Source organism: Phocoena sinus, chromosome 2 (genome assembly GCF_008692025.1).
Source record: "Phocoena sinus isolate mPhoSin1 chromosome 2, mPhoSin1.pri, whole genome shotgun sequence".
NCBI lineage: Eukaryota > Metazoa > Chordata > Mammalia > Artiodactyla > Phocoenidae > Phocoena > Phocoena sinus.
The window spans coordinates 10544364-10559075 of record NC_045764.1 but is presented as its reverse complement, the minus strand read 5'-3'; the positions used below and the strand labels follow the sequence as shown (position 1 = coordinate 10559075).

Sequence of the window (14712 nt, the reverse complement as noted above, 5' to 3'; positions counted from 1 at the left end):
CACCACCCTCCTACCCTAACAGTTTATACACTGTGCTTATTCGCCCAGCAGTTGTGCATGTTCTCTGGTCCTTAGATGGTTCACTTATATACTGCTTCTCACACATTAAATAAAATATCTTTATATCTATCATTAGCCTCTAGTATTGGAAAGAAAACGGGAAAGGTTTTCCCTTGAAATATGTACTTTGAAAATACACCTTAGGCAATTCTTCCAGTAAAGGAATTTTTTTTTTTATGGGTTTCCTATTTTGATAATGGCAATGGTTTCCTATTTTGATAATAGCAAATCAGTGAACCCCATTAAAATTAAGTCTCTGTCTTTAAAATGGGGATAATAAAGTATATCTTGGACCTTAAATATAAGTAACGTGTCTAGCACAGTGATCACTGGGTGGGCATGAGCAGCTATTGTTGTCATTTGTACAGAAAAATGACAGCTATTAGTATTAGCAGCATCATTCATAAATCTTCTGCTCAGTGGCTTAGTTTTTCTTCATTTCTTCTCCTACCAAGGTCTGTTATGAAATTTGTTATTAACTTGGGATTTGGCAGGAGGTATTTATTTTACAATAATTTGTTATACATTTATATACATGATATTTAACAAGAAAAGGTTAAATATAGGGATGTGAAAAACATTGAAACATCTTAGCCTTGTTTTTGTTTTTTTCTCATTACAGATTATATTAACTAATACAAAGCTAGATCTGAATGGGATGTCTTCACAGGAAACTTACACTCAATATATCCAAAAATGAACTTACTATCTTTTCTCCTTCTTCACTTCCTCTCTCCTCTCTCCCTCCCTTCTTTTTTAATCTCATTCCTTCTACATTGGGTTACCTCCTATTACAACATACAGCACTAGAGAATAGGCATGCAATCATGAATAAGGCAGTTACAATCCCTGCCCTCGTGTCTTACATGCTAGTCAGACACATTCAACAAAAGAATTACAGAAATAATTATATCAAAATAGATTTGATGAGTGTGATGAAAGAAAGCTCAGAATTCAATACAAGTAAATACCGTGCAAGCGAGATGGAAACCTGACTTGGTCTGGGGGTGCTGGGGAGCATCGTGGATGCCAACCCTGACCTGAGACGTGAAGGACAAGGTGGGAATGGGGAGAGTTTTAAGCAGAGGTAACATAATTTTTTCAACTTATGCATCTTTTTCTTTTATCTGTTTCTTTTCAAACACAATCATCCTCCCAGTCATCCAGGCTTAAGATCTTTACATTATCTTTGACACTTTATTCTCTTTTGCCTCAACAAATAATCAGTTGCTCAATTTTCTTGATTTAGCACCATCTTTTCCTCTGTTCCCATGCGTGACCAAATTCCTATTCTCACTGTATTTCTTACATTTTTCTTTACCTTTTTCCTATAGCTTTATTTTTTCTTTCATTCAACAAATATTTCTGAACATTTCCTGTGTGCCAGGACTCTGCTGGTGCCAATGTTACAGAAGTGAACATGATAAACATGGCTGTCACAGCGCCTACAATCCGACATGGTGCCATGGGTCCAATGCTGCCATAAAGCAGGGACAGTGTCCTAAACCACAGGCAAAACTTTGTCCTCCTAGAGGAAGGGATATTCAGGCTGAGGCCTGCAGGTGAACAGGAGTAAGCCAGGTACAGGTGAGACTGTGGGGCTGTGTAAGGAACGTCCAGTGAGAAGGGACAGCATATGCAAGGATTCGAGGGCTTGGGTGGAGGAAAAGCAATGATGTAATAAAGGCAAGCTGCTGACAACCAGCTCGAATAATTTTGACTTTTTCATGGGAGCCAGTGAAAGGTTCTAGGCAGGAGAGTGAGGTGTCAGAAACATCACCCTAGCTGCTGTCTGGGAGCTGGAGGAAAGAGGAATGGTGGAATAAGATATAAGGAGAGGGAAAAGGCTGGTGGGAAAGATGATGGATTGGGATTGTTTTTCTTTTTTCCAACTGGTCTTTTCACCTTCACTCTCTTCTCCTTCCATGGGCAACCAGTCTTCTTGCATGCTGCTACCAGAGTAACTTTCTGGAACACACTTCTGATCTCAACTCAGAGTTTAACGGCATGTCTGCTCTTGGAATAAAATCTGAATTCCTCACCCTGTTATTCACAGTTTACAGTGAACTGGCCGAATCTCTGCTTTGAAGCTTGATATTCTACACTCCCCTGGATGTCTTCCCGCTGTGTCTGTCTGTCTGTGTACTCCACACTCTGAATCATCCCCACAACCATGGCTCTGTCTCAGGCCCCTGTCCTCTTTGCTCTTTGCTTCCATACTTAAACCCACTCCTCCTTCATGCACTCTCAGATGTCCAGCCTCCCGGGATAGCTTTGCTTGTTTCCACTGAGAGAAATTTCCCTTTTCTCTGAATCCTCAGTATGATGCAGTCCATGGTATTATGGCATTTGTCATCTCCCCACGTGGTGGGACTATTTGGAGAGGCAAGCCAGTGCAGCTCTTATGAGCATGAACTCTGGAACCAAACCACCTGGATTCAGATCCCGGCTCTGACGCTTCCTAGCTGTGTGGCCCTGAGCATATCACTTAAATTCTCTGTGCCTCATTTCTCTTCTATAAAATAAAAGTCCCTACTTCGTAAGGTGTGAGGATTAAATGTGCAAATAATGCAAAAATGTATAATTTAGTATCTAGCAATAATGCTGGATAAATATGTGGTAAGATCATGCCAGTATTTTTATCATTTACATGTAACATCCACTCTTCTAAATGATAACTTGAGGACCTAATCTGCTTTTATGGCTTCTAAATCCCTTACTTTTATGGCTTCTAAATCCCTTACTGCCTCACGCAGAGTAAATAACTAGTGAACGTGTAAGTTAGAGTCACAAAGACCAGTGAACCCTAATGGGACTTTTCAAATAGTCTATTTTGAAGTTAATATTGTATTTATTAAATTAACTAAAATAGATCATTGAGCAAATATTTTACATATAAATGTAAAGCACACAGGATTTTACATTTAATTCAGGGAGAGACCCCTACAGATAACTATAATATAAGGTAGAAAAAATATACAGTCCAAAAGTGATTATAGGAATTCAAAAGGAGTGGCTAGAAGCATTAGTAAAGAATTCATTGAATTCATGAGATGCAATTATACTGCATTGCAGGGGTAACTTTTAGAATAAAGCATTCATAAATCAGCTCTCATAATATTAGCCAATACTTACTGAATACTCACTGTAGCAGACACTATGTGTATCGCAGTGAAACTTCAAAACAGTCCCATCTGCAAGTATTATTGCTGTGTTCATTTTACAAATGGGAAGACTGAGGCATAGCAAAGCAGTGTCTGTCAAAGTCATACAACTAATAAAGAAGAGAGCCAGGACTGGACCCAGGGAGACTGGATGCAGAGCCTGTATTCTCCACCACCACACTGCAAAATTGAGAGCTCTACTTCACTATTTGCTGAACTGTTTCTAATATGTTTTATTAAGTTCACTGGAATTTCATTTTCTATTACTTTTTAAACTTATGTCTCAGTTATTCTTTCATTTATTTCTGACCGACTCAATCTTTCACTTACAGTAACAAGTCCTCAGATTCTTTATCTGTGAAATAAAATTTTGAACCTATATCAATAGATCCCAAACAGTTCAAGAGCAATTCTTTCGTTCAAAATAAAACAATCATGCAGACGTCTATAGTATAGTTGTTCACTTTTGCTTATTCATTCTCTTAGTTGTTGCTTGTTGTGAAATAGAAAAGTTTGCAATAAGTCTCAGGCTTTTGCAGCCCCCAGGAATCCACTGTGCTGGAATAATCTCTAAAGCCATTTCTAGTGGAAATATTTGAGATTTTATATATTCTAGACTTTAGGTTCCTATCTCTCTAGTTTCTAATCTATCATTTCTCTCTGCCATGAGAAGGAGCACTTATGCTTCCCTAATCCCTTAATCTTATATCAAGTTTTCTCCGTTTTTCTTTCCCATAAGTTTTCCCTTCTTCCTTGAGCTCCAATTCCTTAGTAAACAGTACAGCTTACTTTGCAGAACTCATAATTTCCACTGGACCCTTGTGCATAGGAACTATGTCTAAAACATATGAGCTAAAACTTAGAATACAAAGTTACAGAATTTTAACTTGTTTTGTGAAAATAGAAAATAAAAGAAAGGTTTTATATCAAGTTTTGGATGCAGTTTCCTGGCAGATTAAATTCTGAAATCAAATCTTTATCTCTATCTTCAGCATAGACTTAGTGAATTAGAAAATTAAGGACAAGTACTATATACACACAAAGGAACATTATCTCCTGTCCACATCTATTTTTTACCTTCTTCTCATTTCTTGACACTTTTGTCCAGTCTTTTCCCCAGTCCTTGAGAATTTAATCATAATGGTCTTGTCAATGCTTAATTTAATACTTTGATATAGTAGAAATACTAGAGAGATGCCAGCATAGAGTTACAGGTAATGTCATGCTTGGTACTGCTGGAGAGTGGGGCTCCATTTGTCCGATATCAGCAAGAAAACGTCAGCACCCACCCCATCTCCCCCCACTATGCTTTCTGTTTCCCAGTATTCACGTCTTCGGGAGGAAAAACCAAAATAACACTGGAGATTTTAGGAGTGGGCATACTTTTCTGTTACAATGACCTCAGGCTCAGCAGAATCAGCTCAGGCCAGCTGCTCCAGCAGAAGAGTGCAAGGCCACATTTTTCAACGGCATTAATCCTTTAGCGGGTCCAAACCGTTTCCTATCCAGTGAGGGCTTTGCTCAAAGCCACGCAGTAGCAGATGAGAGGTTGTGCATACCGTGCTTTCACAGGACTTTTGACCATCCCCCAGAGTTGGCCACTTGTTCCTTTGTGTCCCATGGAGCCTGCACAGATGTTTATCACAGCACCTATACTGCTTTGATGCAGTTTCTTCTTTCTTTCTTTATTTATATACATTTAACTTTATCTGTTTATTTTATTTTTGACTGCGTTGGGTCTTCGCTGCTGCGTGCGGGCTTTCTCTAGTTGCAGTGAGTGGGGGCTGCTCTTCGTTGCAGTGCACGGGCTTCTTATTGCGGTGGCTTCTCTTGTGGAGCCACGAGTTCTAGGTGCGCGGTCTTCAGTAGTTGTAGCACACGGGCTTCAGTAGTTGTGGCTCGCGGGCTCTAGAGTGCAGGCTCAGTTGCTGTGGTGCACAGGCTTAGTTGTTCTGTGGCACGTGGGATCTTCCCGGACCAGGGCTTGAACCCGTGTCCCCTACATTGGCAGGTGGATTCTTAACCACTGCGCCACCAGGGAAGCCTCCAATTTCTTCTTTATATGGCTCTCTTCCCTGTCTTATTGGCCTTTGTACCCATAGCATCTAGTATATTGCCTGGCTCATGATAAATGCTTAATTAATATTTGTTGAGTGAAAACTCTGGAGTGAGAAGCGAGGAGTTAGTGAAGTGATGGAGCCAAGTACTCAGTGAGGTAATAAACATGGAGTGATAGATGATGGGGGGATGGGGTGCATTACAGGATAATCCTCTTAGGATATTTCAGACAGGGGAAAGGTATGGCCGGAAGTGTGGAGCAGGGATAGGCACGGCTCCAGCTGAGAAAGGCAGTGGAAGCTCGCCTGGCTGGCCCACCTGGGGAAGTAAAGGAGAGTGAAGCTTGGACATACCAAAAATTTAGAGGCAATTGCTAGAAACTCCTGAAAGCTAGAATTAAAGACTTTAGATCTGACATGAAAGCAATAAGGAGACTTTATAGTTCTTTGTTTTGGACAAAGAATGATCAAAATAATATTTTAGAGTTTTATTCAAATAAATATGTTCTCATGTCAAAATTCATAGTATTAAACATCAGACTGTGAAATACTGATTTTAATCTGTGGGTCATCAGCTGATCCTGAAGGTCTCTTTCTTTCTCTTCTCATCCTACAGGTTGTTATTTTGTACTTTGAGCCAAGCACATTTCGCTGTATTCTCCTAAGATGGGTCCGTCTTCTCGGTTTTGCTACTGTTTATGGAACAGTCACTCTCAAGCTTCACAGGTATATTATGTTTTATTAGTTTTCATTCCCATGGGGGGATCAAAGTGTTTGGCTTAGCATGTAATTGCAAGCTCAGTCAGCCACTTAAATGGTTAAATTTCAGAAATTTAGATAGGAAGATGATATATATTTTTTATTTTCAAGACAATATCTTTAGGATTCTCTAGGAAAGTCTTTAATACAATTGAATTTGAACAACATGCTTTAATAGAATGTGCCATTGGTTATGGCAAGGTTAATTCTGAATAAAAAATAAATTTAAAATGAATGTGAAACAGTATTTACTAGCTAAGAACAGGAAGAAATACAAAGACAATACAGCTGAAATAATAATCCAAGTCCAGAGCTACCAAAGAATCCTGTATAGTAGAATTCAGCAATATGCTTAGCTAACAAAAGCTATTGTCCTCCATTCCCGAGTTCCATGCCCCAGGGTAATCCCACTGATATTCTTTGGATGAATTTCCAAAAAATAGTATTCTTGGTTTCCCTTCTTAACCAGTAGGCTCCAGTGATTATCAGCCTTATAAATTGGAGAACACTGTAAATTCCCTTATACTTTAGTTTCAAAATCACCTACTTTTAAAAAGTATATGATAAGTACTAGCAAGAAAGAGACAGTAAAATAAATTACCTATCCAGAAAGGCTGGGAATAGCTGGAAATGATTCCAGGGCTTTCCCTTGCCTCCTCTTTCCAAGTTTTCTCAGCGTAGTGGTGCCAAAGAGCATAGGAGTTAAAGTATAAATCTCTCCTGCAGGGTAACACTGTAGTTCTATAGAGGAAACCTTTTACGCTGATCAGCTTTAACGCTGTTTTAATAGTCACAGTTTTCATGCTAATTTGACCGTAAGTATTTCTCAATAAATGTATCTTGATATGGCTCATAAAACAGTTTATCTTAGATGCCATAATATGTGTTATATTTGTCTTTAAATGCCACCCCTTCACCCTTTCTTGAAATGTGATCATTATACTCTCCATTACACAAGCATCTCCATTTCTTTTACTATTTTTTGGTACTTATTTTAATAACTGGGAATGCTCCAGATTATCTTTTTGGAACAAATGTAAATGTCTTTAACTCTCAAGATCCTTTCTTATATATGTCATATAGTACAAAGTTTATTGGACTGGACTTCAGGAGGTCCAGTTTAAATCTCAGTTTAGCCTAGGAAATCATAGCCCTCTATTTACTACAAAAAAAATGATTAGACTAATCTCTCATGGTCTTTCTGAGGCTCACTTTATTCTTTCCACATCATAGCACACTTTGCTCTTGTGTCCTGTTCTTTAAGTACTTTCCGGTTTCCATTCCTTATATGATAACTGTGTTTCAGCTGGTGCTCGCTAAAGGAAATGAGAAATCATTGACAGCCTATAATGGACAATAAGACTTCTGGAATTCCCAGAAGAATGGGTGGCCTCTTGAGACTTGAGAATGACCTCTCTCCCTATGAGTCTAGGCCTTAGCATCTATTGGGTCCTCTATTATATGATACAGTTTGCTTATGTAATTACCTTCTTCATTTTTACCTAATTTACCTTCTCCTTGAAGTGAGGTCATTCACAAGTGAATCCCCAGCTCTTAGCACAATGAATGACACATGGCAGGTGCTTAATGCATAATAGTTGATAAGTGAATGAATGAATGAATGTCAGATGCAGACTTGGAAGCTGCTTCCCACAGTTCCCTCCACACGTAAAGCATTCCTATTTCCCTGACTCACTGTGTGCTCTCAAGTGCCTGAAACACATGACACTGCGGTCTATGAGAGGCTGTTTGTGGGACAAAAACACAGTATTAAATAACACTGAATCACAGAGTAAGAAAATTCCTTCCATTCAGGTTCTCTTTCCATCCTTCTGATTATTTCCAGGAGAAGAAATAGTTTGGAAATAGTAGGTCTTTAACACCTGCCGAACAGTTGCTAATTTTCCTTTACAACAAAGAGTGGATCAAGCTTCAGGCTCAGAGCTTCCCACTGCAATACTATCTAGATGAAATTTATTATCTTTATTTCACTGTATTTATTTTCATAGTTACATTCTATTTATGGATTACCTACCAGTTTTTCATTGAAAGTAGCAATATAAAGTTTTCTTTAAAATATTTTAAAGATTATTTTTTTGATGTGGACCATTTTTAAAGTTTTGTCAGATCTGTTGCACCACTGCTTCTGCTCTACGTTTTGGTTTTTTGGCTGCAAGGCATGTGGGATTTTAGCTCCCTGACCAGGGATCCAACCTGCCCCCCACCTGCATTGGAAGGCGAAGTCCCAACCACTGGACCACCAGGGAAGTCCCTTTAAAATATTTTAAAGCAATAAATAGAAGTTGATTTAAAGAAAATGTTAGTTGGTACACAGATACAGGCAGAAATCTTGAGGGTGGCATACAAATGATTGGGATTTGGGAAACTAGATTACTTCCTCATTCTTTTCTTTATTTTAAAGACTGTAATTAAAACGATTTTCTCTCCGACTGTTTGTCTCTAGAAGTCATTGCAGTGAAGAATTACCTACTGAAGGCTTAAATCGAGTGGAAACTGTTTCTAATTTAATACGCTGAATTATTCATATCCTGTCTGAACCATATGGCTGTATATTATATTGTTTCTCCATATTGTTTAAATTTAACTGATTCCAATATTGTTTAAGTCTATAAACTGAAGAATCAACATCTCAGAGGAATGTGAGCAACCCGATGGAAGTGACTGGCTGAACCAGCTTTGTATTCCCCATCCTTAGTGCTGCATCTTGCCCATTTAATATATTCAGATATTTGTTAAGTGAATGAATGGGTGGATGGTTATAGTGAATGGAACTGCAGGGATGTCTTTGGTTGATATCTCTTATAGTCAAGCAACGTGTTGTCCTCAAGAAAGGACTTTGAAGGTTTTGTAGTAACATGATAGAGAGGAAAGACATAAATCTTTACGAATCCAAATTTGAATTTCAGTTCCGCCACTAATAACTTATACAACCAAGAAGAAATTATTTTGGCTTCTGAGAATCACTTCTCACTTCACCTGTAGAGTTGCTGTAAATCTTAAACATGATTGAAATATTTGTAAAATATGTCAAGTAGAGGGTTTTGGTTGCAAACCATAGACACTGAGGATGGCTAAATTAAGCAAAAAAGGAATTCATTGGAATGATATGGAGAAGGTCACAGACTTGAAGAGAAAGCTAAAGAACCAGGCTTTGTCGGACCTGACGCAAGGTAGCTTCAGGGATCAAGGTAGCCTGAGCTAAGGGATAAAGTCCCTTGAATGCTATTTTCTCATTTTTATAAGAACTTAATTTTTTATTTCAAAATTTTTTTTAAAAGTAATATCTCAAAATAAATAAATAAATAAAATAATAAATAAAAAGTAATACCTCCCTAGGCAGAAAATTCTAAGGCAATTATCAGTACTGATAAAGTGTTCTAGTCCCTTGAGAATAGGATAAGCAGGAAACGCCTGAGTTCTTGTTTTATTTCAGCCATTTCCCTCAAGGCTTAGTAAAATTGTTTAACATTTCTTTTTCTCTTTCCTGATCTCTCACTGATCAATTTTAGTGTTTACAGAATTCCAGTAACTTTGAAAACTTGAAGAAAATATGAAAAAGGAATAGGATCTCAGTCTGTCACTAGAAATGATACCATTAGCCTAGGACGGGAACTTGAGGGTTTCATTCACTTTTATCAAATCTCCCACCTTCTTCTTTAGTAGTCGCTCCCCACATTTGAGAGTCATACAGCCAAAGACTACCATACCAAGCCAAAGGAAAATTGCAAGTCTTTTGTTTATTAACAGTGCAATACAGAGGTGTAACAAGTTAGGGGAAGGTGGTGAAAGTGGTCCAGTCCTTCAGGGAGGAGTATTTTATCACTGACATTGTTTAGAATCACCAGCACATGGTGATGATACAAAGCAGAACAGCTTTGAGTTGTCATTTTTATTGCCTTAAATTCTCTACGGACACTATTACTTGCACCCAGGGCAGACAAGTCCCACCGCCCCACCTCACTGGCAGGCCATTCATGCAATGCAATTTATTTGAACCTAAAACCGTTTGTTTCTCTTTGGAGAAAGAAAGAAGGGAGAATGGGACAGGTTTTAGCTGGCTCAATATGGATCATAAGGAAAAATAGAGCTGCAATAGGCAAAAATGAAGAAGGTTCATTTATAAAAAGAGTTTCCTTCAGTAACCATAGATATGTTTGACTTAGTACATTAATGATGTAGGACAGATCTAAAAGAACATCTGGCACGTCCATGCACGTGTGGGTTCACAGAATACTTGCTATACGTTGGTTGGTTGGTTGGTTGGTTGGTTTTAAGAAACCTGGAAATGCAATATCTCTAGGCTCAGAAAATCTGAGTATATTATCAGGAGGAAAAATGAGGAACTGTTTTAAATGAAAGGGGGTAGAGAAAGATTAAGAAACTTAATGCTAGAAGAACATTTTCTATTCCCTGTAATATGATTTCTGAAAACAAATTGACTTTTCCTTTTTCTAAGGCTAATCAAGAAAAAACAAAAGACTTTTCTGTACTATATTTAAAACATATTTAAGCAGGCTACAAAAAAACCTTCTTCTGGCTCAGGCCTAGGGATTTTCATTTCATGCATTATTCAGTACTGCTCGCTTTGGATACAGCAAAATTTGTAGCAGTTTTCTCTACTGCACTCATTAGCACCAAATATTTACACTTTGTGGGAATGGATAGATAGATAGATAGTTTTGTTTCCGAGTAAATTTTTTTATTGAAGTATGGTTGATTTACAGTGTTGTATTAATTTCTGCTGTACAGCAAAGTGATTCAGTTATACATATATACATTCTTTTTTATACTCTTTCCCATTATGGTTTATCACAGGATATTGAATATAATTCCCTATGCTATACAGTAGGACCTTGCTGTTTATCCATTCTGTATATAATAGCATACATCTGCTGACCCCTGCCTCCCACTCCACCCCTCCCCCTAGTAAATTTTGAAAGTGACTGGAAGATATTTATATTTATTTATTTTATGTATTCTTTTAAAGATATATAAAATACAGTAAGATACTTTAAATTTTTTAAAGGGCAAAAGGAAGAAAATCTTTTTATCCATTTTCCCAATGACTAATGATGTTATTTTCAGCTGTTTATTGGTCATTTCTACATCACTTTAGAGAAATGTCTATTCAGGTCCTTTGGCCATTTTTTTTTTTAAATAAATTTTTAAAAATTTATTTATTTTATTTTTGGCTGTGTTGGGTCTTCGTTTCTGCGCGAGGGCTTTCTCTAGTTGCGGCGAGCGGGGGCCACTCTTCATCGCAGTGCATGGGCCTCTCACTGTCAGGGCCTCTCTTGTTGCGGAGCACAAGCTCCAGACGCGCAGGCTGAGTAGTTGTGGCTCACGGGCTTAGTTGCTCCGCGGCATGTGGGATCTATCTTCCCAGACCAGGGCCCGAACCCGTGTCCCCTGCATTGGCAGGTGGATTCTCAACCACTGCGCCACCAGGGAAGCCCCCTTTGGCCATTTTTTAATTGGGTGTTTTGTCTTTTTGTGTTGCATTGTATGAGTTCTTATATATTTTGGATCTGAGACCCTTATCTGATAAATTATTTGAAAATATTTTCTCCGATTCTGTGGGGTTTCTTTTTTACTTTATTGATAGTGTGCTTTATGCACACATTTTTTATTTTTATGCAGTTCAGTTTATCTGTTTTTTCTCTTGTTACATATGCCTTGGTATGATATTTAAGAAACCATTGCCTAATTTCAGATCAGGAAGATATATACCTCTGTTTTGTTCTAAGCATTTTATAGTTTTAGTTCTTGTATTTGGGTCTTTGATTCATTTGGAATTAATTTTTGTATATTATGTGAGGTAGAGGTCTAAATTCATTCTTCTGCATTTGGATATACACTCGTCCTTAGGACCATTTGTTTAAAAGATTTTTTTTTTGGCTGCACCATGCGACTTGTGGCATCTTAGTTCCCCGAGCAGGGATTGAACCCGGGGCCACGGCAGTGGAAGCACCGAGTCCTAACCACTGGACTGCCAGGGAACGCCCTTTTTTATTGAATAGATTTTTTTTTAAGATAATTTTTTCTTTATTTAATGGTCTTGGCAGTGTTGTCAAAAATCAGTTGACTGGAGATGGAGAGGTTTATTTCTGGATGATCAGTCTTATTCCGTTGTTCTATATGTCTACCATTATGCTAGTACCACACTGTTTTGTTAAATTGACTTGAACCTGTAGGTCAATTTAGGGAATAATGCCATCTTAGCAATATTAAGTCTTTCAATCCATGAACACAGAATGTCTTTCCATTTCTTTAGATCTTTAAAAATTTCTTTCAGTGATGTTGTATAGATTTCAGCATACACATCTTTTACCTCCTTGGTTAAATTTACCCCTAGGTATTTTTTTGATGCTATAGTAAATGGAGCTGTTTAGTCGATTCCATTTTCAGATAGCTCATCGCTAGTATATAAAAATAAAACTGATTTTTTAATGTTGAACTTGTATCTTACAACTTCACTGAATGTGGTTTTTAGCTCAGATTGTGTGTGTGTGTGTGTGTGTGTGTGTGTGTGTGTGTGTGTGTTCTTTAGGGTTTTCCATATATAAGATCATGTCATCTACTAACAGAGACAGTTTTACTTCTCCCATTCCAATATGGATGCATTTTATTTCTTTTTCTTGACCAATTGCTCTGGCTAGAACTTTTGGTACAATGATGGATAGAAGTGGTGAGAGCAGACATTCTTTCCTTATTTCTGATATCAGAAGAGATAATCTGCAAGTTCCTTCTAGCTCTATATTTGACTTGCAACAGTCCTGTAACCCTTCCTTCTTCCTTTATTTTTTCATCATTCTGCCTTATTCTGTCTACTTACAATCAGGTCAAAAGAAAGGAAGATTAGTATGAGATATGAGAGCACAAGCAGGTCACTGAAATGGACAAAAGTACCCATATTTGGGAAGCTGAGTTGTGAGTTTTCCTTCTTATGAATAGCAATAACTTAAAATAGTCACAACAGTTTTACTGAACTTCATGTCTGATAAATGTTAACAATCTGTTTCTGCCTAGGTGATGCCAGTCCTTTTTAATGTATACCTAACATCTACCCAGTGACCAAGAAGCAGCTTTAGGTTACTTCTGAAAATGAAATTTTGAGAAATTGTTGAAAAGCTTAATAAACATGAGGGCTTGTGACCATTTAAGGCAAACTGGGAGGGAGTGACTTCAGCCCTTTTGGTGTTGTTCACTCTTAGGGCTCTTTTGTCAAGAATTGAGTGGCTTTATATTTATAGAAGAAAATAATCAGCTCCTACTTTTCATCAGAAGCATTTATTCTCTGGAGTTTCTAAGAAAGTAGTAAAATGTATAGAAATTCAAGTCTAATGGAGAACTTCAAGACTTTAGGATTATTCCGATTAAATTAATAGACCGGAAGACTAGATGGCTTGAGGATGTATATGTTTATTCCCATTCAGTACACAAAAAAGATGCTGCTAAATCACAAGCAGATGCAGATGTTCTGAAAATGGAAAACTTTCTGTTACTAGAGGCTTTAAATTTTGGTGTCAGCATAACAAAAACTCAAAAATTTATCTGACAGTTTAGAGCAGTCAGCCCATTAGAAAGACACCTGCACCAGTCTTAAGCCTTTTGGGAAACAAAGCTCTCAAACTATAGCCTTCGTCCGAATTTACCTAACGGATTTGTTAAAATACAGATTTCTGGGCCCTAATCCCCAGAATTTCTGACATAGTAGTAGGTATGGATGGGACCCAAGAATTTGCATTTCTAACAAGTTTCCAGATGGTGTTGATGATAGTGGTTTGGGAACCACTAGCCCAGAGCAAGTGGCGTCTCAGATGAGCCATGAAGAAATATGCAGGAATTAGCTAAATTAGGTGTTTGTATTGATGGAGGGAGGGGCAGTACAGGAAGCTGAGGGCAAAGGTTCAGATAGAGGACACCTGCATATAGTCCACAGAGACCCGCAGGACCCTAGGAAGGGAAGAATAGTGAGAGATGAGCATGCTGAAGCAAGGAGGAACCAATTTTTGAAGGCGTTTTACCATCGTAAGGTAGCTAGGATTTGGGTGGAGAGCCACAGAAGGATGTAAACAGGAGAGAAACATGATCAGAGTGCAGTTTAAGAAGATCATGTGGCTTTAGCATACAGTGTGGACTGAAGGTGGGCAAGACCAATAAGGAGACTGGTTAGGAAATTACTGAGGACAGAGGTTGATGACCAGGAGCTGTATAGTGGCAGTGAAAATGGAGAAAAATAGAAGGATTTGAAAGATATTTAAGAGGTAGAAATTAAGTTCTTAATCATGCATTTGGTGTCTGGAATGTAAATGAGGGAGAAGCATCAAAGTTCATTCCTAGGTTTCTGCTTTGAGCAATTAACTGGTACTGGTCATTGAGACAGGTAACACAGTGGGTTAGAGGAGAGAGGAGTGGAGAGAGTGACGATTTTATTTGGGGAACCTGTTGATGTCCCGTAGGTCACTGAGTATACAGATCTTGAGCTCAGGACAGTGATCTAAACCGAAGTTACGGATCTGCGACTCACCAGCATGTACATAATTGAAGCAGAATTGTGGATGGAATTTCCCAGGTATAATCTGTAGAGCAAGAAAAAAAGGTGACTAATTTTAGGAGATCCTTGAGGAACACTATTATTTAAGGGGAAG

The 14712-nt window shown here is 38.1% G+C and overlaps 1 protein-coding gene across 1 annotated transcript in view; it reads left to right on the top strand.

The window, feature by feature from the left end:
• GPR158 (G protein-coupled receptor 158) overlaps positions 1-14712 on the top strand; it is a 317648-nt gene that overhangs the window by 268606 nt on the left and 34330 nt on the right. The window contains exon 6 of the mRNA XM_032623641.1: positions 5898-6007. Coding sequence (XP_032479532.1) covers positions 5898-6007 — 110 coding nt within the window. The remainder of the gene's footprint in view (positions 1-5897; positions 6008-14712) is intronic.